General features: G+C 35.4%; 4 protein-coding genes and 1 long non-coding RNA gene across 9 annotated transcripts; 4 read left to right on the top strand and 1 right to left on the bottom strand.

Moving 5' to 3' along the window:
• Positions 1–351: 351 nt before the first annotated feature.
• Positions 352–3,358, bottom strand: LOC18601623 (TPX2 (targeting protein for Xklp2) protein family). The gene is made up of 8 exons (XM_007032632.3): positions 2,351–3,358; positions 2,198–2,243; positions 1,664–1,753; positions 1,445–1,564; positions 1,241–1,339; positions 954–1,013; positions 784–878; positions 352–687 (listed from the first exon to the last, which is right to left on the bottom strand). The coding sequence occupies exons 1-8, from the start codon at positions 3,229–3,231 to the stop codon at positions 555–557; spliced, it is 1,524 nt and encodes a 507-aa protein (XP_007032694.2). The 5' UTR covers positions 3,232–3,358; the 3' UTR covers positions 352–554.
• A 1,902-nt stretch (positions 3,359–5,260) lies between these two features.
• LOC18601622 (UDP-glucose 6-dehydrogenase 2) lies at positions 5,261–8,109 on the top strand. Of its 2 annotated transcripts, none has more exons than XM_007032631.3 (2): positions 5,261–5,404; positions 6,418–8,109. In XM_007032631.3, exon 2 carries the CDS (start codon positions 6,437–6,439, stop codon positions 7,877–7,879), a length of 1,443 nt encoding a protein of 480 aa, XP_007032693.1. In that variant the 5' UTR covers positions 5,261–5,404; positions 6,418–6,436; the 3' UTR covers positions 7,880–8,109. The 2 variants fall into 2 exon arrangements, with proteins under 2 accessions (XP_007032693.1, XP_088661652.1); XM_088805526.1 differs by having other exon boundaries at positions 5,320–5,404; positions 6,404–8,109.
• Positions 8,110–9,865: 1,756 nt separating this feature from the next.
• LOC18601621 (uncharacterized) lies at positions 9,866–13,970 on the top strand. 4 transcript variants are annotated; one of them, XM_007032630.3, is made up of 3 exons: positions 9,866–10,418; positions 11,238–11,385; positions 11,898–13,970. In XM_007032630.3, the coding sequence occupies exons 2-3, from the start codon at positions 11,244–11,246 to the stop codon at positions 13,199–13,201; spliced, it is 1,446 nt and encodes a 481-aa protein (XP_007032692.2). In that variant the 5' UTR covers positions 9,866–10,418; positions 11,238–11,243; the 3' UTR covers positions 13,202–13,970. The 4 variants fall into 4 exon arrangements, with proteins under 4 accessions (XP_007032692.2, XP_017975610.1, XP_088661946.1 ...); XM_018120121.2 differs by lacking the exon at positions 9,866–10,418 and adding an exon at positions 10,534–11,061; XM_088805820.1 differs by lacking the exon at positions 9,866–10,418 and having other exon boundaries at positions 11,076–11,385; positions 11,901–13,970.
• A 3,770-nt stretch (positions 13,971–17,740) lies between these two features.
• Positions 17,741–20,019, top strand: LOC18601620 (uncharacterized). The gene has a single exon (XM_018118937.2). The coding sequence runs from the start codon at positions 18,057–18,059 to the stop codon at positions 19,659–19,661; it is 1,605 nt and encodes a 534-aa protein (XP_017974426.1). The 5' UTR covers positions 17,741–18,056; the 3' UTR covers positions 19,662–20,019.
• Positions 20,020–22,611: 2,592 nt separating this feature from the next.
• On the top strand, positions 22,612–24,087 carry LOC148763197 (uncharacterized). Its single transcript, XR_016025839.1, has 3 exons — positions 22,612–22,701; positions 23,283–23,444; positions 23,903–24,087. It is a non-coding gene; the product is annotated as an uncharacterized LOC148763197 (long non-coding RNA).
• The last annotated feature ends 129 nt before the right edge of the window (positions 24,088–24,216 follow it).

The raw sequence follows: 24,216 nt of genomic DNA, 5'->3' as shown, positions 1-24,216 counted from the left end.
TTACAGAATATGAACTTCAATGAGCTGATAACCTAAGGGTAAGCTCCACTCTTTGTTGCCTTAATTTATCAGACTACAAGTATAATCTTAACTGTTCTCATTTGCTTTACATTCTTTGTTGTTACTTGTTACTCCAAATGTACTTTGTGTTACTCTCAATCGATGGACCAGTTTCTCTGCTCCTGTTCATGGCCCCTGAGTAACATTGCTTGTAACTACCACAATGCCACTTAGTCTGAAGTAAGCAGTTCATCTGATTGATGATTTTGGAGCTGGCTGCAAGGCTTGTAAGGAGGAAGAGATATCCATTGGATCAACAATATCAGGCATTTAAGTAAAAAAGCAGCCCACTAATCAGAATGAGACTTCATTCATGCCCATTGTTCTTCCACTAATTTCCTTGTATCAGTACCTAAATAAAAGGCAAAATTGCAACTAAATTGGTTGCTCATGTACAATGTTTCAGAACACTTCCAAGAGGGGGAAAAACAATCGAGGAGGGAGGAGCAGGATTGACATTATTCGGTAATCAAACAAATGAATAATCAGAAAACTTATATTTCTCTTGCTTCACTGCCTTGAATTGTGTATGTACTCATGTCATTCCATGATATGCAGCACTTTATCTTCTTATGTTGTGGAATGTGGAACTTTGGCTCCCTTGGTATAGTTGGATGCTTCGAGGACCTTAAAGATAAGCAGAAGACAATAAAAAGAAGCCATTTCACGAAACAAACTTTTGAAAGCTTGAAAACAGCAAATAAACCAGGTAAAAACCTTTACCTTCTGGGAATAAAAGGCCTGTCAAAGTATGGCATAGGCTGTGCTTTTGGAATGAGCTCCTTTCTCAGCCTCTTTATCTCTTCTCCTTCTGCCATCTGCAAGAGCAAAGACCAATTTAGATCGTTTGCTTAAACAAACACTTTAAATCATGCTTTTTCCATGTCATTTACCTTTTGTTGCCTCTCCCTTTCCATTTTATATTGCTCTATTAGGCTCATCTTCTCAGCTACCTGCACACACGCAAAAAAAAGAGGAAAAAATGACTAAATGTTCCACATTTTAGTGAATCAACCATGTTAGGACCTAGTACAACACATACCGAATGCAGCTACCTGAACCTTTATGTCTATGTACTACCACATACACCCCCCCAGAGAAATAGACACACATCAAAGCACTTCAAAAGCAATGGCCACCAAAATTTTATACTACCAATTAAGCAGTTATTAAAAAGAACCTGATGATCAAACTCTGCACGCTCCTCTGCACGCACGTCGCTGTGGAGTCTTAGGTCTACTGGTCTTGTATTCTCTTTAACAGGAGGTTTGATCAAGACCTGCATGAACAATAAACCGAAGAACACGGAGTTAACAGTTGATAATAAAAGAACCATATAACTATTACTTTTCAATTAATTCAAACTGTATAGAGATGGTCTCACCTCTGGTTCATCTGTTGTCCATGGGAGGCCTTGTGCAATTGGGATCCGTTGCTTCTCTTCCTCCACCATCATTTCTTGGATCTTCTTCATAAATTCATCTTCCTTCGTTTTTCCTCTTTGCTGTAATAGTAACAAGTTATTGAAAATTATACCATCAAACATCACTACAAATAAGATACATGGTGGTCCATTAACAGAAACCCAAGTCAAAAGATGTACCTCTGTTCTTAGCTTGAATGGTTTTTGGGAAGTGGGTTTGAGCTGCTTTTTCCATCTCCTCCCACCAATTGTCCCAACAGAGTCCGAGCTCTAAAATGCACGCACAAATACAAAAAGTCAAGAGCCAGAATGCAGAAACTAAACATTTATATTTGCATTTTTTATCTGTGATCCATGTTGTAAGTATAAACATTATATCAATATAAGGCCACTTGAATAGACTTTTTGCTACAGAAAAGAGGTTTAAAAGTTATTAGCTCTTTGACCTTTGATCCATGAGTACTACTCTATATATAACAAAGCACAATATGTATAAAAGACTACTTCAAAATGTCTTATTGCTAAAGAAACTAGGCCTAAGAGATTAATTCGTAAGAGAAGCTGCCACAAGACTATGCCACAACTCCTAACATAGCAAGGCTATTTCCTAACAGATGAGAGATTAGACTCAAACTTAACAAAGGAAAGACCTCATTGGACATCAATATGACAAGAACAGTGAAAATAAATTAGCAGAAGTGAATGGTTACTTACATTTCTTCGGCTTCTTCGACCTCCTTTAGAAGTCCTGCTTGAAATACTGCAAAATAGAGGAACAATATATATGTAAGTATCTCAAATTAGAGAACATAAAATAAGCAAATATATTTGCAGGCTGTAAACTAATCAATGAGTTGCTTCACTGACCTTCCTTGGCTGCTATCCCAGGAAGAAGAAACCGAGAAACGCGGATCCAAACCAAGATTCTCAGCAGTCAAAACAAAATCTGATGGACAGAATGCAGGAGAAGAATCCTTAGTCTCATTCTCATTCTCAATATCAGCCTCAGGTACCTTTGGTGGTTGCAATCCAGGCAACGCCCATTTCGTTGGCTTCTTCTTATTATTATAATTCTTCTCTTCTTCGGGTTCCTTTTCATCATCTCCCTCCTTCTCTGATTCCTTTAAATTTGGTATCGAAAGAAGTTTCTCAAAGGCCTTAACCAAATGCTTAACTTTCCCAGATTCAGGCACACTTTTCCTTGCTTCTTCCATCAACTTATCCCTCCTCCTCTTAATAGTAGAACTACCTGCTTGACTAGAGTTTTCGATCTCATCAATGTCTTGATTATCTGATCCATACCCTTCTCGAAGATTCTCAATCAAAACACCCTTCTCTTCAATCTCTTCTTCAGCTTCATTTTCAGCTTTGTTCTTAAAAAACTCCTCTTGAGATGCTCTCAAATTCTCATAAGCAACACATAGACACTTCTTTAAATTCCCACCAAACTTCTCTTTGCATTTGCAATCAATCCCAACCGTAGGATTTGAGTCAGCCCTTTCTTTCTTCGAGTTCTTCTTGGCCACCACAAACTTTCTTTCCTTAAGCTTGTTTCTTGGTGAATAAACAACTGGATTCTTGGAAGAACATTTCTGGGATTTTGAAGATTTTGTTAATGGAGAACTTGAATGAGAGATATTTGGATTTGAATTCTCAGAAAGTTTTGAAACCTTTTGGGTTTTCGATTGAGAATTCCCTTCTGGGTCTTTCACAGGAGTCCCCAGTTTTGAATTCTTAGCAACCTCCATTGGGGGAACAAAACAAGAAGAAATCTTTGAAAAAAATGGACTAAAAATGGAAAATCTGGGTTTTGGTTTTTGATTGATGAGAAGGTGGAGAATTCCAAGAAAGTGAGAGAAAGTTTTGAGTCTTTGATGAGAGAATTGAATGAGGAGAAACAAAGAAATTAAAGAAAGAAGAAGGGAAAAAAAAAAGAACGTTAGAGGTCTAGGGACGCTCTGTGTAACGGCTAGTTTTTGGGGTTGCTTGTGGGCGTCGGATTAATAATTGAAATTTTGGGTTTTAACATTGACCGTTGGATCAAGAGATTTAGAGAAATAGAGGGGGATTGATTTGATAATAACCGTTATGGATGGGGAAAGACCAAATTATTGTACTTACGGAAATACCCTTGATTGTTTAACATAATCACAGTGGAGCCCTCCTGGGCTGGATTTGTATCCTCGGCCTATACTGTTGGGTCAGAGTCAAGCAAATGGGTCCATTGGGCCAGTTTGGGCTAACCGGTCAATTTAGGTCTTATCTTTTTACAACGATTTATTCCTTTCTCTTTAAAAATAAATATCTCTTATTCGGACTGGTTTTTGGTTCCACATATCATCTTATTTTTATTATTTTGTTTATATTTCAATTTTTATATTATTTAGTATTATTTTTGATGCCCCTGTTGTCATTGTTATGAGCCATCCCCATCACTAGGACCTTTTTTCCTTATGATTCATTCCTTGGTTTCCAGCCTGTTTATTTCCTACTACTGAACAGGCTTCAATTGCACTCAAACCTTTTTTTTTCCTGAGTCCTCAAGCAAGTTCATTCTTTATTTTGAAGATTTCCCCTTCATTCTCTCTCCCCACCAGAAAATTGTGCAATTAATAATTATGACTAGTCATGATCCAGGACCTTAATGCACATGAAAATCATTGATCATATAAAAAATAAAAAACTTTCTACAACAATACTTCAATCAGAATATATAGTTTCCAACAAAATTTGTAGAACCCTAGCTAACCTCAACTAACATGACAATTAGACTCCATACCTTCTTTCCCTAGTGAGTGGCAGAGCAAATTTGGCTTCACAAATAGGGTTTTCTACAATCATTAATTTGGAGGATCTAGAGATGGTGACAAATTCAGCCAGCCCCAAAAATATAATTTACATATCTGCAGTTTGGTTGTTTTTTGAGCAAATTGAAGTGTTGCAAGACATTGTATTTATTTTGGATATACTGACAAGAACCTTTTTATCATCATAAAGATGAAAGAAATTGTATTGAAGATAAAAGATATGAGAGAAAGCCTACAAAGCAAGAATGCCAAGGGGAAAGTGACTCACTGTATATATAATATAGATGACAGCTGAAACTTTTGCAAAATTTGGTTCGGCTAGAAAGGTTCCATATAGCATAATTGTACATTAAAGCTTTAATAATCATAGTTTATGTCATTAATCGCAGAACCCCTCCCATCCCCATGTGAAGCTTTTCAAAAGAGGTGATGGAAACTTAAAACTCCCAAATTGCAATTGGCTTTTCAACTTTGCATATACTCCATTATCTACTTTTCATGCTGCTTCTTTTGTACATATAGATAGAGTGACTAAACCTAATTTTGTTACAAACTCTGTCTATTAATCACTTAATTTTAAAATTATTCAAATTAAACAATCTAGCAGAACATTAACTGATAAAGTTGGATGTAAAAAAGCACTTCACACAACTAGCCAACCACATTCCATGAAGCTACCAGAGGCAAAGCACATTGACAAAACCTTTTACTGGTCAAAAACCATTATAAAAGGCTAAAATGGGTTGCCTGTGACATCAAGGAAGGTCTCCATCAATTCCTATTGCAGTACAGACCAGATTATGCCCTGCTGTTGAAAGAACCGCGTAGAGAATATTATAAAGATGTTAAATCCGGCACCGTCTTCTGTACCAGTACCCATTTCTGTAATTTCAATTCAGTTGACAAGAACTTCGGTCGGTAATCACTTTACCTATTTACCCTTCCATCTTTGACGGCTAAATTGGAATTTTTGGAAAATGACAAGGGTACAAATGGAACTACGTTGACTATAAAACGACCACCCCGCTCTTCTGATTTCATGTCGTTAAGGCAAAGCTCCTCACTTCTCTCTTTCTCTGAACTCTCTGTCCATCTTTGAGGAGCGATTCTTAAGGTAAATTAACATAAATTATTCCATTTTCAATTCTTTTTAGTTCTTTGCATTTTCTTTTTATTGATTTGGGTTTCCTTCGTTTTGTGGGTAGTGTTTTTCTTGCTTCTTTTGCTGCTTAAAAATGAGTCCTTATGAGTGCTTGTTCTTGATCTGAGTCTCCATTTGACAAGATTCAAACTTTCTTTCCTTTTCCACAATGGTTTTTCATGAACTAAAATGGGTAGTTTTTGTTTTTGTAATTAAGGTTGCTTTGATGGTTAACTAGATACTTCCTTGGCAGTTCTTGATCTGAGTCTCTATTTGAAAAGACTCAAAATCTCTTGCTTTTTTCAAATTGGTTTTTCATAAATGAAAGTGAGTAGTTTCTATTTTATAAAATGAGCACGTTTTTAAGTCGGCTAACTAGACAGATCTGTTTGCCAAGTTGTCCTTTTGGTTGATCTGTAATTGTGTTAATGTATTTGTCACGAAACTTGGATAGGAATTTTGAACCAAGCTAATTGTCTATGGATCTAAATTGAATTGTATTGATTTTCATTACCTTTTCCTTTAAATGATGGATCTATCATTTGTCTTATGCTCAATTTATTGATCTGTTAGTTAAAATTTAACTGGAGATACTTGTCGGTGCTTGGATGCCTCAGTCAGATCTGATAGTATATTGTTATCTAGTTATTGTCTTCTGTGGTATGCTTGAGTAGTAGTTCATTTTCAATATCAGTTTAACTTTCTAGTTTCTTAGAGAATCACGTTTAAGAATTAGTAGGAAGCTTAGTCTAGTATGGTGGTTGAGGGAAGCTTTTGGAAAGGCCATAATCAGATGAAATAAGCTTTCTGATAGCACATTACATAAACTGACAAGATGCTTGCTACATACAAATTACCATATGGATCTTGCTGTTATTGAAATGACAATGGTTGTTAAGTTTCTTCTAGATTCACCATTTTGTTTCTGCTTTGGAAGATTAAGGTGGTTTTCACAATCTGATATATGAATAGTTCTCCTTGTTTAGGTTATAGTATACAAAGAAAATGGTGAAGATCTGTTGCATTGGAGCTGGTTACGTTGGTGGGCCTACAATGGCTGTGATTGCGCTTAAATGCCCATCTATTGAAGTGGCTGTTGTTGATATCTCTATACCTCGTATTAATGCATGGAACAGTGACCAGCTCCCTATCTATGAGCCTGGTCTTGATGGTGTTGTGAAGCAGTGTCGGGGCAAGAACCTTTTCTTCAGCACTGATGTTGAGAAACATGTGCGTGAGGCTGATATTGTCTTTGTTTCTGTCAATACTCCAACCAAGACTCGGGGCCTTGGAGCTGGCAAAGCTGCAGATCTGACATATTGGGAAAGTGCTGCCCGCATGATTGCTGATGTATCAAAATCTGACAAGATTGTAGTTGAGAAATCAACAGTCCCTGTCAAAACTGCTGAGGCAATTGAAAAGATTCTCACCCATAATAGCAAGGGAATTAAATTCCAAATTCTTTCAAACCCAGAGTTCCTTGCAGAGGGAACTGCAATTCAAGATCTTTTTAACCCTGATCGTGTTCTCATTGGAGGCCGGGAAACCCCTGAAGGCAATAAGGCTGTCCAAGCATTGAAGAATGTTTATGCTCATTGGGTCCCTGAAGAACGAATTCTGACCACCAACCTTTGGTCTGCAGAGCTTTCCAAGCTTGCTGCTAATGCTTTCTTGGCTCAGAGGATTTCATCTGTAAATGCCATGTCTGCTCTTTGTGAGGCAACTGGGGCTGATGTTACACAGGTGTCATATGCTGTTGGTAAGGACACAAGGATTGGACCCAAATTTTTGAATGCTAGTGTTGGTTTTGGTGGTTCCTGCTTCCAGAAGGACATTCTAAATCTGGTTTACATCTGTGAGTGCAATGGTCTTCCAGAGGTGGCAGAGTATTGGAAGCAAGTCATTAAGATCAATGACTATCAGAAGAACCGTTTTGTGAACCGTGTTGTTTCCTCAATGTTTAACACAGTTTCAAACAAGAAGATTGCTATCTTAGGGTTTGCCTTCAAGAAGGATACTGGTGATACTAGGGAGACCCCGGCCATTGATGTGTGCAAGGGGCTTTTGGGAGACAAAGCTCAGTTGAGCATATATGATCCGCAGGTCACTGAGGACCAGATCCAGAGGGACCTTACTATGAACAAGTTCGACTGGGATCATCCCCTTCACCTGCAACCTATGAGTCCCACAACTGTTAAGCAAGTCACTTGTGTCTGGGATGCTTACAAGGCAACAAAGGATGCACATGGAATTTGCATTTTGACTGAGTGGGATGAATTTAAGAATCTTGACTTCAAGAGGATTTACGACAACATGCAAAAACCAGCTTTTGTTTTTGACGGCAGGAACATTGTGAATGTGGACCAGCTCAGGGAGATTGGTTTCATAGTGTACTCAATTGGTAAGCCACTGGATCCATGGCTCAAGGACATGCCTGCTGTGGCATAAATTTGATGCACAGGTTGGATGCTTATGTTGCCGGTCAATGGATTACAGTTTGAGGCTGTCAGTTTGATTCTTTAGCCTTGATTTTTTGACGAGTTTTGTTGTTCCTTGCTTTCCCATAGTAGCCAGCATAATTGGAATTTACCATTATGGTGAAAGTAATAGGCTCTGTGTTGTGCCTTACATTGTATTTGATAATATTACCATATCTCTGTTACTTGTTTGTTTGAGAACTTTATTCTTGTTCGATTTAATCTTGTGTCATCTTAGAACTGTGAAATTTTCATAAACCATTTGCCCCTTTATTGAAATACTTATGCTCTCAAAGATCATTTGATCTCCACAAGAGTTGTTGGCTAATCTTCTACTTTTCATAAGCCATTGTGCTGCTCAGCATAGAAACAGCAGTTGAAAGTTCAAAAAAGCTATGCATGATAAGAAAGCCAACTCTACTTGGATTTTGCTTTGACACAAGTGAGTTGCCAATGCATAGACAAAAGGCTCTAAGGGTCCCACTTCCATATCTGTCCCTCTCTCTGCAAATGAGCAAATATTATTCTTCATTGCGAATCCTGCAGAGGTGGAAAATTGCATTGCAGTTAAAAATTTCCATAACTATCACAATCTTAACCAAGCAAGTTGCAGTCAACATGGACAAAATCATTAGTGTAAGCTTAAAATCTAAGAATGAGTTGAGATCGAAGGAGTTGCCATCAGTTAACCAACAACCCACCCCCAGCCCCACGACAAAGTATAAAAGAGAGGTCATGAAGGTTCCAAATGAAGCCTTTCACATGCTTTTAAGATGCTATTGAATCTGACAACTAAGCTACATGTGGCATACACCGGAAGTCTACTGGTCTAAACGTGAGTAGAAGTGGTGAAGAAAAATATTCAACTCTAAAGCTCCAGGGTTTAAATCCAATTACACCTTTTTAAAGGAGGTATCAGTGTTATCCCATTGTTTGACCCTAACTTTTAACCATTTGCCTTCTTTGCTAAAAAGTTGCAACCTTTTTGGTCTTGCAAAATTCATATATACACTGCACCTATTTAGTTGGATTAAGCCGATGCTTTCTTCGGCATAGGAAAGTGTAGGGTACAATTTTATAAGTACAAACCTCTTATCCCTAGTATCTTATAGATAAAAGTATTTTAGATTAATATATGATGCATTGATATTGTATAGTTTCTATACACAGTCAGATTACAAAATCTTTGATATTTTATTAATAAAATATTATTTTAAAAAAATAAGCGATTAATAAGGTATCGAAACGACATCAAGTTTTAATATTGATTTTTAATTTCAAACAAATACCGTAAAAAAAGTTATAATTTAAAATTATTTTTTAAGAAAATTTATACAAGCATATGTATTTGATCTAGATGTTTTGGATTTTAATATGACTAAAACGTTTTTAAATTTTTACTAAAAGAAACAAAGGGAGAAAAGAAAATAAAATAATGAAAAAAATGAAAAGCTTTATTATTATATTTTTTTCTTCCTCTTTATTCTTATTTTTAAAATATTTTGTTTGAAAAATTTGTAGTTTAAAACATTTGTGCACTAATAATCAAATATTAAAATTTTTCAATGTATATTTTTAGAAATAATAAAAATAAATATATGTTAGTGCAAACAAAAAAGATAACTATTTTAAAAAAATAAATTATACCACTAAATATTTTAAATCTATTCTATGAAATTTAACATTATTTTCAACGAAAAGAAACACATTTTGCACGTGTCAAGCAAAGGAGTAAAACATCCAACTACATGCCTCCACGTGGCATGCAAGTGGACGATCAACCTAAATTTCTTGCATCAAAGTCGTCAGACAAATCCATTTCCTTATCAGTCCCCCTCAGATCCTAGAATCCCAAAGTGGCATTTTCCGTAATTTTCCTACAGATTCTACCTCTTTTAGTAACTTCTCCGTTTTCCTCTAGCCATCGGAGATCACCAATCAGATTCCTATAAATAAACCTTGCCCTAACTTTACCCATTTCGCGATCCCAAATTAAATCCGTCTCGATTTCTCTCCTTTTTGATCTAAAATTCCTTCAACTCTTTCCTTTTTGTTTCTTCAATTCGACTCTCACCCGTTTATTCGTTTTCTCCTCTTTCATTTGATCCTTATTGCACCCATTCCCGTGTCTTGAATTCGATTCTAGGGTTAGGGTTTCTGAAAATTTTTCGATTTCAAAAGGGAATTTCGTTGATCTGTACATTTTGACTTTGGATTTTCTTTTTATTGATTCAATTTTTTCTGGGTCGTTCGAATTTTTCTGGTTATTCTTAAATATCTAAACTTTATAGAGATTCTGTTATTCACAAGTATCTCCTTTTTTTTTCCTTTTATTTTTCCTGTGTAAAATATTTAAAAATAGTAAAATTTCTAATTCTATACCTTTATTTCTTGCAAATCAGTGTTTAATTATTTTAAGAAGCATAATTTTTATTTATCCATTTTTTTATTTCATTTACTATTTCCTGGTTCTTTTAAATTTCTCAACTGATTGGTCAACGAATTCTCAGGTAATAACAAGTCCATTTAGCTTAATTATGCAAAATATAAACTTGCATTTTATTTTTAACTGTAATTAATAGTTTACAAGATTTTTTCCTTTTTAATTTATTCATTTAAATGCGATTTCATGCTTTTTTTAGCTGTTGGGTACTTTGATAGTTAAAAAAATATAGTGATAAATATGCTAATTAAAATGGTTAATATTGGAATGGTGGTTTTTTACAATATGGTTTTTTTTGGATGAGATCATCAAGAGAAAAAAGGAAAATGGTATATAGTAATCTTGAAATCTAGGAAAAATAAAGGTTTGATTTTTTATATCGGTGGAAAAGGTTAAAATTAGAATTCTCTGTGTTGTTAATTTGGCTTTTTCTTTGTTTGTTTTTTCTTTTTCACTTTTGAAATTTAGCATGATATGCTAACTGTTTATATTTTGATTCTCTGTAATTTGGCATGTTTACTTTTTTCCTGTTTTCATTTCTCTTCAAGGCTTGCAGCCTGCTTTTATTAGAAAATGCAAAGCTGCTTCTTCTTCTTTTTCTTTTTTTAATCTTTGTTTGGTATTATTTATAATTTGACTCTTGTCTTAAAAATAGGTTCTTCTTTGTAAGTGCTGGATATGTTCTTTCTCACTGCCATTTAAAGTTATAGGTGTACAACTCAACTCAACTCAGTTGACTCTTAACCACTATGTGAATCCTTTTCCTTCATTCTTCCAATCTAGGCTGCATTCCTTGAAGGATATAGAAAAGCAAAGTCCTTTCTCATACAAATCCTCTGGTGCATAAACTTTTATTCTCTAAAATATGATTACTTATTACTTGCAGGTTAAAATGATTCATAAACGTCCTTATGTTGATGACTCTCAAGGGGTTGTTTGTAAGCATCCGAGGCAATGGGAAAATACCAGCTGCTTTGCTTCAGTTGTCAATGGTGTTCATCCTAATGGTGCTCTCCCGAACCATCAAATTTCTGGTACTACAATTTTGATATATCTATAAACTTTATGCATAACTAGATTATATGTTCTTGGATTGGGCATGCGGCCTTTTACTTTAGAAATTGCATGTAATGAATTCTGTGATCCATGATACTGAACTTGATATTATTAGGTAAACTTATGTAGTTTTTTAGACAACTCAATCTTTGCATAGAGGACTTAAGATACTATTCAATAAGACAAGCACAGACACATGAGCATGTGTTTTCCAAGTTTCAAACAAAAGGTGGATTTTCTTTTAGTTCATTGATTAAATATGTGGAACATTCACTTGATGAATCTGCCTATGATGCTTATTTGGAATGTGGTTGCACAGCTCTAATATTATGTGCGCTAAACTTGTTATGTTTTTAACATGGTAAAATAATTGCCTGCGTATGTTTCATTTATCACATCAAATTATGTGCATAAGCCTTCTGACCATACCTAGCCAGTCAAATTAAAACATTCAGTAAGCTTCTCTAACTGATAGAGTTCGAATTTGAAGAAGGTAAATGGGAGGACATTTACAGTAAATGCCAAGATGAAGGTAGGTTTGATGAGGATCCATGCAACAAAGTGCTAAGTGGAGCCAATAAGGAATATGAAACTAGTGCTTCTTGTTCTGTTCCTCATTTTTGGTGGGTAAACAGCAATGGCATAGATGCAGATACTGAGTCAGAGGTGGCAGTTCATCTTCCATTGTTTCCTGAATATTTTGCATCTGGACACCAAATTAGGGCTTTTCTTCATGCCGATGAGATCTATTCATCTATTCTTTCTCCTCGAAAGCTAGTTTCTATTGGACCAGAGCATCAAGCCAATATTCCAGAATGGAGGCAACAGGGTCTGAAGAGCTCTTCAGATTGTCCAGATACATCGGATCCTCAAGTTCCCCTTAAATCATCATGTGCAAGCCTTATGGTTGATGATGATGATGATCAGAAGAAGATGATGGGTACTTGTGTCATTCCAATGCCTGATTCTGAAACAACTGCAAAGTTTTGCTGTGAAGATGTGGGACACAGAATTGATTGTGAGTGCCTTGATCAGGGTTCTATCAGATGCATTAGACAACATGTGACAGAAGCAAGAGAGAATTTAAGGAAGAACCTTGGGCCGGAAATATTTGGGGAGTTGGGTTTCTGTGATACAGGGGAGGAACTTGCAAAAAGATGGCCTGAAGAGGAAGAGCTAGCATTTCAAAATGTCGTCCTTACTAACCCTGTGTCACTGGGTAAGAATTTCTGGGATCATCTCCCTGCAGTTTTCCCTTCCCATAGCAAGAGGGACCTTGTTAGTTATTATTTTAATGTCTTTATGCTCAGAAAACGTGCTGAGCAGAATCGAGTTGACCCTGTAAATATTGATAGTGACGATGATGAGTGGCAGACAGCTGAGTGTGGAATTCCAGCAGAGGATGATGACTCTGTCGTGGAATCTCCAAGTGATCAAGGAACTTCTGCTCATTTTGAACACAACCATGTGGAAGATTGCCATGAGTACATTGAGGATGACGATGAGGATGGGGTTGATTCTTCCGGAAATGTTGTTGCTGATATTTGTAGAGCTGCAACTGATGAAGAAGATGAGGGAGATATAGATGAGATTTCAGGACCACATGTTGAAAGTTTCATTGGTAATTATGATAGCTGTGACTTTCAGCTTTCAAGTAAGGTTCAGGGGAATAATGAGGATGATTATGATATTCAAGATGACTCATGTACATCATATGAGTATCAGAGGGAGAAGGTTGATTGCTGTGGTCTGCCTGAGACAGTGATGAATGCAAACCAACCTAGTCAAGAGTGACTGACTTCACTGGTCACACACTATTAATAGGTTGACAAAAGTAATGGTGGATGAAGTTTAGGAGCCTTCCAAGCATAGCACTTGGATGTCAATATCATAATGGAGAGTTAATTTCTTTAGCTGTGCAATGTTTGAATGTAAAGTGCTTCCTCCAAGGAATTTTGAGGAATGCAAGGCTGACAATGGTGTGTTTTCAATTCCTGTTAGTGATTTCTCTTGAATCTTTCAAATTCAAGCTAAGCCTGATAGAGCTTTCCAACGTTTGTTGGATGGTAAGGATCCTCATGGTGATTGAAAATCAGCTGTTTCAAAATAAAGGTTGATATATTTTCCAGTGAGAACTTCTGCATGTAGCAGACAAGAAGAATTGTGTTACATGATTAGTTTCTTGGGAGTATGTTAGTATCCATGGGTGTGACAAAGAAACTCATGGAATTTTGTCTTCAATTTGCAGTTTGCAGCACCAGTACCGCCAGGACATGAATCCTGTTCTTTTTCTTCATCAGGATCAGTCTCTCGGGAATAATATACAGGATGAGTGGTGATTCCATCAGAAGGGATCCCTGTAGAAAGGGACCTCAACTCATGATTGGACTTAGTTTTGGTCTTTGCGAGTCTGTTGATTGTGTTTATCTGGCATGAGCAAATGTGTTTATTTGCTACTTTTTTTTTTAATTTTTGGTGTAGCGGTGTATTTATTCAAGCGAAGATGGCTTTGCTATAAATGTAATCATTTACAATCTGTGAGAATAAATTCTAGTTTTTGTCATTCATGCCTGATGGGTAGCTGAATACTTCTTTAGCTGTTCTCCTACTACTTCTCTTTCTCTTTTTTCTTGAACATACGAGGACCCTTCTTTGTGCATACCCATGCTATATCAGTGACCTCTAGTGTGCAATTTCTTTATGCTGCTTGATGGTTGTGTGCTGCGGTGCTGCACAAACCTTGGGTATGCTCTTAATGTTACGTAGGTTTACTTTGGAGATGGCTTCTCTTTACTTGACGTTGGATGGTTATGATCTTTGTTGGCTTGATCGGTCACTTCAGAACGATTCCTTTTCGGTTTAAGGAAAGATCAAGAAGTATTTTTGGTTTAAGGAAAGATCCAAGAAACATACTCTTAAGCCTTTGGCGTAAGTAGGGAATTCACCTACTTTTGGATGACATGTTTTAAGGTTTGAATCCCCTTTCTCCCCGTACTTTCCTCATATCTCAAAGAGAGAGAGAGAGATAATTGCAAGGTGGTGACACGTGATGAACAGTTTTCACAGTAAGAGTGTTACATTAGGCATAGCATATGATAAGTTGCATGCCAGACCATACCTCTTTATAATTATCTACCACCGATAAGAATAAAAACTTATAATACTCCAACATTAATCACTAATTGAAGATTAGAAAGCTACTTAATGAAGAATGAGAGGCATCATAGTTGTTCAATTATAATCCCGCTCTTAATAGGTAGACATGAAACTGACATCTTAGCTTAGCTGAAGCTTTTGCTCAAAGCTCATTCTCTGGTAAGCAGTTGATTGCATACTTCTGACAAGATTAGCCATCCCGTGGTAAAAAATTCATTTGTGTTTTTTTTTTTTTTTCCCCTTCAATGGATGTGGGTAAATGGGCGATGGATGACTTAGATTAACTGACCAACCACACAAAAAGTTGAGGTTTTTGTCTTCATTTTAATGATGTGAGAGGGTATAAGACAATGGGTAGCCAACTTTTTTCATGCAAGGTGTCAAGTTGTCCAATTTAAGCATCAATTTGGACGGTCTTAAGTGAAGATTGTAGACAATGGGTAATGTCAAAACAATACTTAATGAAAACATGTGGGATTTCTTACCCTACAAATAGTAGTATATGACTTCCTAGCCACATTCTTCTCATGCATTACTGTCTCTCTTTTCTTCACCTTCATTTGTTTTTCTTCTTTTATTTGCTAAATTGAGATGTTACAACAACATTCAGTAGCAACTCACAAGTTATTCCTTTGAAATATATGAAAATAAGCCTTTAGGCAAAAGTTGATGCGATGATAGGGTAGGTTATCCTGGTTCCTGAATGTGACCAACCAGACCTTTTTCTTTGATCTGATCTATGTTTGGCCAGCCTGTTAATAGTAGATGGCCAAGAGGATTCAGTAGCAGCAGCAAAGTCTCCACTAGATTAAAATAACAAATTAAGAAGCCCACAGATCTTCACATCCTCATGAGTAAAATAATTAAGGTCCTAATCAAGGGGTTGGTGATATATAGAATCTCAAACCACTCTCCATAATGAGTTTAATGACATGAAGAGATAATATAAACAAAGCAAAACCAAACCAAAGCCCTTTCAATGGAAAGGTAGAGCCAAACTCAAGAATTACTCTAACATTGATTCATGTAACCAATAAAGATTTGAGTTTAATTGAGGTGAACCCAGTAGTACTGTACAGGTGCTTCACCATTTACAAGTATTCCCAATATTAATTGACCATCAAAACAGAATAAATGGTTAAAAACTAAAAAGAAAAGAAATGAAGGCAACCTCAAGAATGAAGTTTGTTAAAGGTCAATCTCACATTTGATAAAATGAAACCTAATTTCCCAAAGTTAACCAACCATCCCACATTCCAATTTCTATTAATAAAACAAAAATTGCTTTTGGCACCACTTGATTGCTACTCCTTTCTATGTGAAGAAAGTTGTAAGGCAATGGATGGGAGAAAGGTTCTGATGGGATCATCCTAACCGTTGATCATGTTTTTGATGTTTTTCACTTATCTAAGATTCTCCCCACCTTTCTTTTCTCTTTCTGTGCTTTTAATTTCCAACTTATTTCTCTATTTTTCTCTTTCTTGGGCTAATCTAAGGAAACAAAAAGAGATGTTCCATTCCTTAATCACAACTCTTTTACAATGTGGTTTCATTTTAACTTCCTAATTCAACTTCTTTTTTTTTTTTTACTTATTTTTGTTTGGAATAGAGATATTAATTATTTTTTAAGTATCTTTTAGTTCGAACTCGATTATTTGATAAGGTACCCGAATCTTATAAAATTTTATTTAAAATTTGAAATTATTATCCGGAAACACTACTCATTAAATACTCATATTGGTTAAATATCCAATTAAAATAAATTTAAAATTAATTTATGTATATTATTAATAAAATTAAATTAATAAATTAGAATTAATAAGGAAAAATAAATTCAATTTTAAAATCATATTTATAAAATTTAATGAATTTTAGTAAGCATTACATTAATTATACAAATTTTATAATAAAAAAACAGTTTCTACTAAAATTAAACTCCTATTTTATGAGAAAAACCATGTAACGTACATGTAATTAATAAACTTATTAAAAAATGAAATGTTAAATCTTAAATCTCTTCCTAAATTATAGTTTAATTAAGGTTAAATTATGAAATCAGTCCCTATAGTTTATCAAAGTGGTGGATTTAATCTTTATACAATAATTTGTAAAAATTGAATCTTTCTGCTTTTTAAAATTGATAATATTAATCTCATTTTTAATAGCATTTAAATTTTTCTGTTATTTATGTTGATATGATATTGTTTTACTGATGTGGCATTAAATATGATAATGTGTTAACTATGATATAACATTTTTGATTTATTTCACATCATTATTTTCTTTGTTTTAAATTAAGGAGTACAAAAATTCAATTCTTCTTTATTTCATAACATTTTTTTCTTAAATCTCATAAATTTATTCGTATCATTAATATTTTTTTTTCAATCCTATTTAAAACTATTAGTTCAAGTTGATTAATTTCATGTCTGCATTTATAAATTCCATATCAATATGCCATGTCAGTACTATTATTGCATCATTCGTGAAATGTCACTTCATCGTTGTTCTTTAATTAAATTCAATGTTACATCAGTAAAAAAAGTCATGTCAGTACAGTCAAATGTCATATTAATGTAGATAATAGAAAATTTTTAATATACTAGACTAATATTGTTAATTTTAAAAAGTATAAAAACTAATTACATAATTTATAATATCACTTTTCTTTTTACAAATTTTTACTTTTAACATAAATTTAAAATAAATCACAAACACCAAAACAAAAATAAAATCAGTACAATTTAATTGTATTTTGTTGGTTCTCCTATCATTTATGTATTGTTCAGGAGCTTTTGCAATCAATTGGACTTCAAGTGTAAAAATTGTGACAAAAAATTTGGTAAAAACCTTTCCTTTTTTTTTTTTTTTGGGTCTTTTATTTGGAATATAGCCAATTTTCTTTGTTTTAATTTTTTTGTCCGTATGCTAGGCAGTTCGATCGTGCAGTGGAGAGAATAGAAGGCTCTTCCCAAGCCCTGTTAACCTTTGTAGCTTTGCTTGACATGCAAGGATTTCAAGAAGTAAATCTCTCTCTCTCTCTCTCTCTCTCTCTCTCTCTCTTTTCCTTTCATTTCTCGTGTCTTTTTTTGCTTACTACTGCAAAAACAAGCAACAGCTACTTAACCAAAACTCTCCCTTTCAGTTTGATCCTCTGGTTGCTTAGTATAAACAACACAGTGAAGAATACACAACAAAGAGTCAAAACCCACTATTTGTTGAGGGTTCTTTAGCCACCTAGATCTTGTTTAACGCTTTCAACTCCACCAGGTTAACAAAACAGGATACGGATTCTTTACTTACATATAGTTTCAAGATTTTCCATCTCTTTTTACTAAAAGAACCTTCTTTTTGATCTGGGTCTTCCTTTTTTTTTGTTTGTTTCCTCTGTTTCTTGTGCTTCTTTGATAGTTGTGGTTTTTGCTGGGGTTTTTGATCTGGTTTCTATGCTTAGCTGCATTGTGCGGTAGAGAACAAGACGTGAGTTTTTTCAATGGAAAAGAATTCAGGTAAAGGAAAGGCAAAGGAGAATATGGATTTTCAAGGTTATGGCTTGAGGGATAACCCCAAGAAATCCTGGAAATCCTTAAGCTTTACTGATGGTAGTTCTAGTTCAATGCTGAAGTTTCAATGCAAAGTTTGTGGCAAAGATTTTGAGTCAATGAAAGCTTTGTTTGGTCATATGAGGCACCATTCTGGGAGAGAAAGGAAAAGAGTTAACTGTCAAGAATGTGGCAGGAAGTTTCAGTCTTTGAAGGGTCTTACTGCTCATATGAGGTTACACCCTGTGAAGCTTAGGGTCTCAGGTGAACCAGGGCCTGGTGGTCCAAGGCAAGACCTGGTCTTGGAGAGCATAACAGTGAGGAAAAAGAGATCAAAAAGAATGAGGTACAGTAATGCGCCAAATTCTTCACCTTCTAGCTTGAATGAATCTTCTGATGTATTTGAAATTGATCAAGAAGTGGAAGATGTTGCGTTATGCTTGATAATGCTGTCTTGGGGTGTAAGGAATTGGAGTGAATTCAATTCTTCTAGGGAGTCTTCTGATAATTCTGTGATTAAATCTTTTCATCAAAGTAAAGAAATTATACAGAACGAAATTGGGATTCCTTTTGGTGATGGCGATGAGTCTTTCCAGATGAAGAAACCAAGAGTGGATAAGTCTAATCCCGATGTTTCAGTTTCTATGAATGTTTTCTATGAGAAGAAAATAAGTGAATGTAAAGAATTGGATTCTGGGATTGTGACTGATAAGGAAGAAAAGATTGGATCAGAAGCTCCCAATGACATGTTCTGCAGGGATGTTGAATTCAGGGTGTCTACGGTGGAAGATGAATCTGGATTTGAATTGTATGCTACAGAAATTGAGGAAAGAAATTCAGGTGAAAAAATGACCTTCAGGTCTATTGAAGTAGAATCAGGGCAGGATTTGATGGAAGGATTGGATTTAGCTGGTTTGGGATCCACAAAGTTGAGTTCTTGCAAAGACGCCATGTTTGATGCTTGTGACGCTGAACCAGGAGGAAATTCTTCGAACAAGCAAATATGTACTCCATTGAATTCTGAAATGTCTGATGATTCCAAGAAAAAGAACAGATACAAGTGCAGGATCTGCGACAAGACTTTCAAATCTCATCAAGCCCTTGGTGGTCACCAAACATTCCACAGAAAGAGTAACAGCTGTGCTATAGAGCAGATTGAGAATTGTGAGAAAAACACCCAGAGTAGCAGTTCTCCTAAAACTGAGGCTAGTCCCAAATTTCTGAGGGTTGAGAATGTTGAGAATTCAGTCGAGCAGGAAATAAATGGGGTGACAAGTAATGGAACAAGTAGGTGTAAGGTGCACAAGTGCGGAATCTGCTTTAAGGTTTTTGCATCAGGGCAAGCTTTGGGTGGTCACAAGAGGTCTCATATCTTGAAAGAGTCTGAAACCAGAGACAAACAGCCTCCAATGCAAATAGGCTTTATCTCTGATGTACTTGATCTTAATCTCCCTGCTATACACAATGAAGAGGCTAATGGTGATGTTGGATTCAAGTCATGTCGGGTTGGAAGTGACTGCAAGAGTGAGCCTCTTGTCAGTCTAGTTGCTAACTGATGAAAGGTGAAACCAGTTCTTCAAATTTCCCAGAGTGTACGGACAGTGGTGGCTTTTCTTCCAGTTCCAATGGTAATTCATGTTGGAGACCGGACCTTTGTGCCCCTAGCGTAAACTGGCACGCACTCAGTCACATGTAGCTTACGTCTTTTAACTGATTCTTGGTATGGCGAAGTTCATTGATGCTTTTCTTTGAGGTTCCGATCCTGTGATAGGATTTTTCTTTTCACCCTTTTGACTCAGAAGGAGTTGGTTAGCAGAAACATTAGCCTATATCTTGATTGAACGTTGTCATTTTTTGGTCTGTCATTTTTCTGTCTCATATATTGAAGAATAGAAGAAATTTAGATTTTGTTTACCTGTTGTACAGATCTCAGTAGCCTGTTGGATGTACAAAACATGAAATGAAAGCAATTTCACTTGTTAGCCACCTAACATGACAAAATTTTATATATATTGTTTGATGAGATTAATATTTAAAAAAAAAATATGGATTGCTCCTCTGTCTTAGCCCGGCTGCAAAGCAAATAGCCATTTGCCTTTAGCTCTTAGGAAACGAAATCAACCTCGGGTTAGAAACTAGTTTCGTAACTGGAGTGGCAAACAAGTGAAACTAAAAATTCCAAACTTTGAGTCAAACTGGACCTGCTGTAGCTTTTAACTGTACTTGACCAAAGCAGAACACCCTGCTTACCAAGCCGGTCCCTCACTCTTGTCTCTTGGTTTTGACTGTGTGCTAGGAAAGGTAAAAGTTGGAAAGGTTCATTGGCACAAATTCACCTAAACATGTGAAAAATGATTAAGCCCGGATCCTGAAACCAACATGGACACTTACAGACTGAACTAGACCGCCGCACATAATCAGGCTGCTTGAATCTGAACCAAGCTGGGTTGAAAAACCCACCAGTTTGTGTCTGAAACAAAAGGGCTAGCTTTTTCACTTGGGTCCGTTCAAGGTAACCTAAGTTGTGCAGTATTCTCAGTGTTGCATATGACAGAAAGAATGGAAGAAGAGGGAATCAAATCTGGAGATCAAATGTGTCTGATTAGAAAAAGGATGATGTGAACCTCATGATTATGTATGCTACCACTGAATTACTTGGTCAGGCCATGTGCATACCCTGCAAAATTTTCCAAGGTAAAAAACACAACCCAGTATGGTGTTATTTCCAACATTTTAGCCAGAATCCAAATGCAGCTAGCCAGACCTGATGGTCTTTTTACCTCCATGCATAACAGTAAAAAACTGGAATGAATTCTCTTACAAGTGACGACCCTGGAACTGCCTTATCATTACACTGGGATGTAGCAAAACATAGCAATATTCCTTCAGTTGCTTCTGCTTTATTACCAACATAGAATCTCAATTTGAAGGATCCATTTCACACACCTTGCTCAATACATTTGAATTTTCACTGGGCAAATTTGGGTATTAACTATTTATCACTTCATAAATCCAATTTTTTGAAAAAGAAAAATTTGTATTTCATTTTCCAGTATTATTCTCAAAACCCTAACCCTAAAACCCATGATTTATCCTCCCTTGAACCAGTCTTGAGGCCACCTGAGGTTGATTCTTTTGCTTCCTTAAGCTCATACACTCAGGGGATTTGTTCCTTTGATGCCCATGGTTCTTTGCCTTTTGATCGAAACCTGACGGTTGATGTTTCTTCAGGGTAGTATTCAATTCCCAATGATGCCCATTAGTGGGCACTTAAAAAGCTATTACAGTACGTTTGGTTCGCGGAATAGATAGGAATAGAATAGAATAATTATTACGTGAGAATAGAATAGAATGAGTATTTATGTAGTTTGGTATGATGAATGGAATAGAGTATGAATAATTATTATGACTTATTACAGTGTTTGGTTGGTAACAATAGCTTTGGAATAAAAAAGAATAGAAAATAAAAAGATAAAAATACCCTTTATTATATATAATTATTTTTTTATTTTATTTTATAAATATTAATAATTTATAATTAATTAAAATATTAATAATTTAAATATCAATATTTTAATATAATTTAATTACTTATATTTTAATTAATAATATTTTATGTATAAATTAATATTATTTTGATTAAAATATTAATAATTTTTATTTTTATTTTTATTTATACTCATTAAAAAATTTTACTGACTTTTAATCTATTTGACAGAATTTTTATTCCTGCGGAATTGCTATTTCGTATTTCAATTTGGTACCAAAAGAAGGAATAAGAAATGATCGGGAATAGAGGAGGAATAGCATAGCTATTTCCCGTACCAAACGTGCCATTAGGCTATTTGGAGTTGACCCTGCCACCTGTTCTGGAACTTTAAGTTTTTTTTTTCTTCTACAAATTATTTTTTTTTATTTTTTTGCAAAGTTTTGGTTCTTGGTATGAAATGGTTTGAACTCTTAAGGTAATTTTTTTTTTGGTTTTCTAGCAAATTTGGATTATTTGGTGAAGTTGGTTGTTGAAAATCTTTTAATATGAGAACATTGTGTGTGGAATTAAGCTGGTCCGTCGAATGTGTAGCAAAGTGACAGAAACTAGACTTGTTCATAATTAGAATGAAGGATAAATCTTTATTTGTTTGCCGAGGAATAAAATTAGAAAATGTTTGGTATATTTAGAAACTGAAGAAAAGTAAATGATCCAACCGAGCTGAGTTGTGTTGGTGGTATCAGGAAGAGTTTGGGTTGAAAGTTTGAACCAAAACTTGTTGAATTAGTAAGATTTAAAAGACATGTACTTATAAGTGCAATTATATATGTATATATTTTTTTAATTGAAAAAAAATTTAAATTTTATTTTTAAGATAGAAATCATATATTAATAAAAAATAAAAATTATATATCAATTAATGAATCAAATACTCAAATAATTTACTTATTTTTCTCGAGTATGAACCCATGATGGGTTTTCTTCTTTGTCCCTGTAAAAGAGTTTCAGTTTATGAACCACTTTAAACATCATCTATAACTTCCGTTCTTTATGCTCCAAAGTATTGTGTGCTGACACCTGCACCTGTTGCGTTGCTGGATGAAAAGGTTAGGAGATCTGTGAATAATGAAGTGTGCATATGTTGTGTGTCTCCATGTGTGATACGGGAGAAAACTTCAGCGTCCGAGGAGTTTTTCGTTGTCAAACCAACCATTTCTTGTCATGTCGGTCTTCCTGGCCTGCCTTAAAACTTTTAACCCAAACAATGAATGGAAAGCAAGTTTGGATTGGGCATAGGGGTGTTTTTCTTATTTGAACCACATCATTTCCAAAATTGGCATTGGTTTAATCATTTTGTTGTCTTAAGCTATTAAAATCTGGCATAAGTTTGACTAGAACCCCTGTGTTGAATTTTGTGGGTTATGTTGAATTTCAGAGGCAACAGATTTTGTTGCTTCTGTTTGTGCTTTTCCATATCTTTTGGTGAGTAGGCACTTTCCAATTGAGGGTCGGTAGGATGGGTTCAACTTACTGTCTTGTATAAATGATTTGGTTTGCTTGCCCAATGGAAAAACTGAACATGCTGAAGCGTAAAAGAGAAGAATCTGAGGAATGAAAGTTATATTTGAATGCAACTTTGCATGCATAGTAGGTGGTTCAGAAATTAATCTCTTGTACATATGTGCAGGGCATCACTATCAGTTCCAATGGGATACCACAGGTGGCAATTGCAAATCCAAGCTCCACACTATGGGCAAACCCTAAAAAGCTCAATCTCAAGGGAATAGAAACTGGAAGAAGCGCCCGAAGAAAACTACAAAGATTGTACAATCTGCGTATATGCAATGTGGTATGTAATACTGAGACAGTCTTTAGCCATAATCTTGCAGGACAAAAGCATGCTCCTAGGGTGAAGAAACATGCAAGTGCACCTGGTGTGGCTGCTGCCTACTGTCTAAATTTTAAAGTCTAGTGATGAGAGGTTGGAAAAGCCCAAAACTTAATTTCCTCATGAAACAAACTGTTTCACACAACATTAACTTTTAAAGTCTACTGGCATTGAACTTAACTAGTTTTCTTTATAGTGTTTTCATGTTGATGTAACTAGTCTTGCTAATTTTCACAGTAGATAACTGTTGCCTACACAATTGATTCTCATACTACTGTATAAAATTTTTATTCATTCTTAATAGAATGACAATTCATTGAGCATGCTGCGGGAATATCTTGATGCGATATCTTTGTAATGCTGCTTTGAGGAATGAATTACTTACCTTATGCTACATCACTGTTATTTCGATGTTGTAGGGCTTGAGATGTTTGGATGTTGCATTCCTGACGGCCATGTATCAAATCTGTTTTCCTTAAAACAGGGTCTTCACATAGAGACACAAGGCCCTGCGAACAACATCTCTGGATTCTGGGCAAATTTTCTGATTCCAACCATTGTTGGCTACAGCAGAGTACATTATATGGCATTATGGTAGGAAGCGATTGTTTCAAAATCCAATAACTGATCTTCAGATGCCAGAATTTCAAGAAAACAAGTTCAACATTCTAAGAGAAACCATGCAAAATTTCAAGGATACTTAAGGTGAAGATCCACTTCAAAGTCTTGGCTA

The sequence above is a fragment of the Theobroma cacao genome, chromosome 4 (assembly GCF_053813885.1).
Source record: "Theobroma cacao isolate CCN51 chromosome 4, ASM5381388v1, whole genome shotgun sequence".
Lineage (NCBI taxonomy): Eukaryota > Viridiplantae > Streptophyta > Magnoliopsida > Malvales > Malvaceae > Theobroma > Theobroma cacao.
Note: the sequence above shows the minus strand (reverse complement) of the source record. Positions and strands in the feature narration are given on the sequence as shown.

Coding starts and splice junctions, on each gene's coding strand:
- LOC18601623 (XM_007032632.3), bottom strand. CDS start 3,231: ATGGAGGTTGCTAAGAATTCAAAACTGGGGACTCCTGTGAAAGACCCA. Junction 2,244..2,350: donor TGGGATAGCAGCCAAGGAAG/GTCAGTGAAGCA, acceptor TCTATTTTGCAG/TATTTCAAGCAGGACTTCTA. Junction 1,340..1,444: donor GGACAACAGATGAACCAGAG/GTGAGACCATCT, acceptor TTGTTCATGCAG/GTCTTGATCAAACCTCCTGT.
- LOC18601622 (XM_007032631.3), top strand. CDS start 6,437: ATGGTGAAGATCTGTTGCATTGGAGCTGGTTACGTTGGTGGGCCTACA.
- LOC18601621 (XM_018120120.2), top strand. CDS start 11,217: ATGATTACTTATTACTTGCAGGTTAAAATGATTCATAAACGTCCTTAT. Junction 11,386..11,897: donor CCCGAACCATCAAATTTCTG/GTACTACAATTT, acceptor TCGAATTTGAAG/AAGGTAAATGGGAGGACATT.
- LOC18601620 (XM_018118937.2), top strand. CDS start 18,057: ATGGAAAAGAATTCAGGTAAAGGAAAGGCAAAGGAGAATATGGATTTT.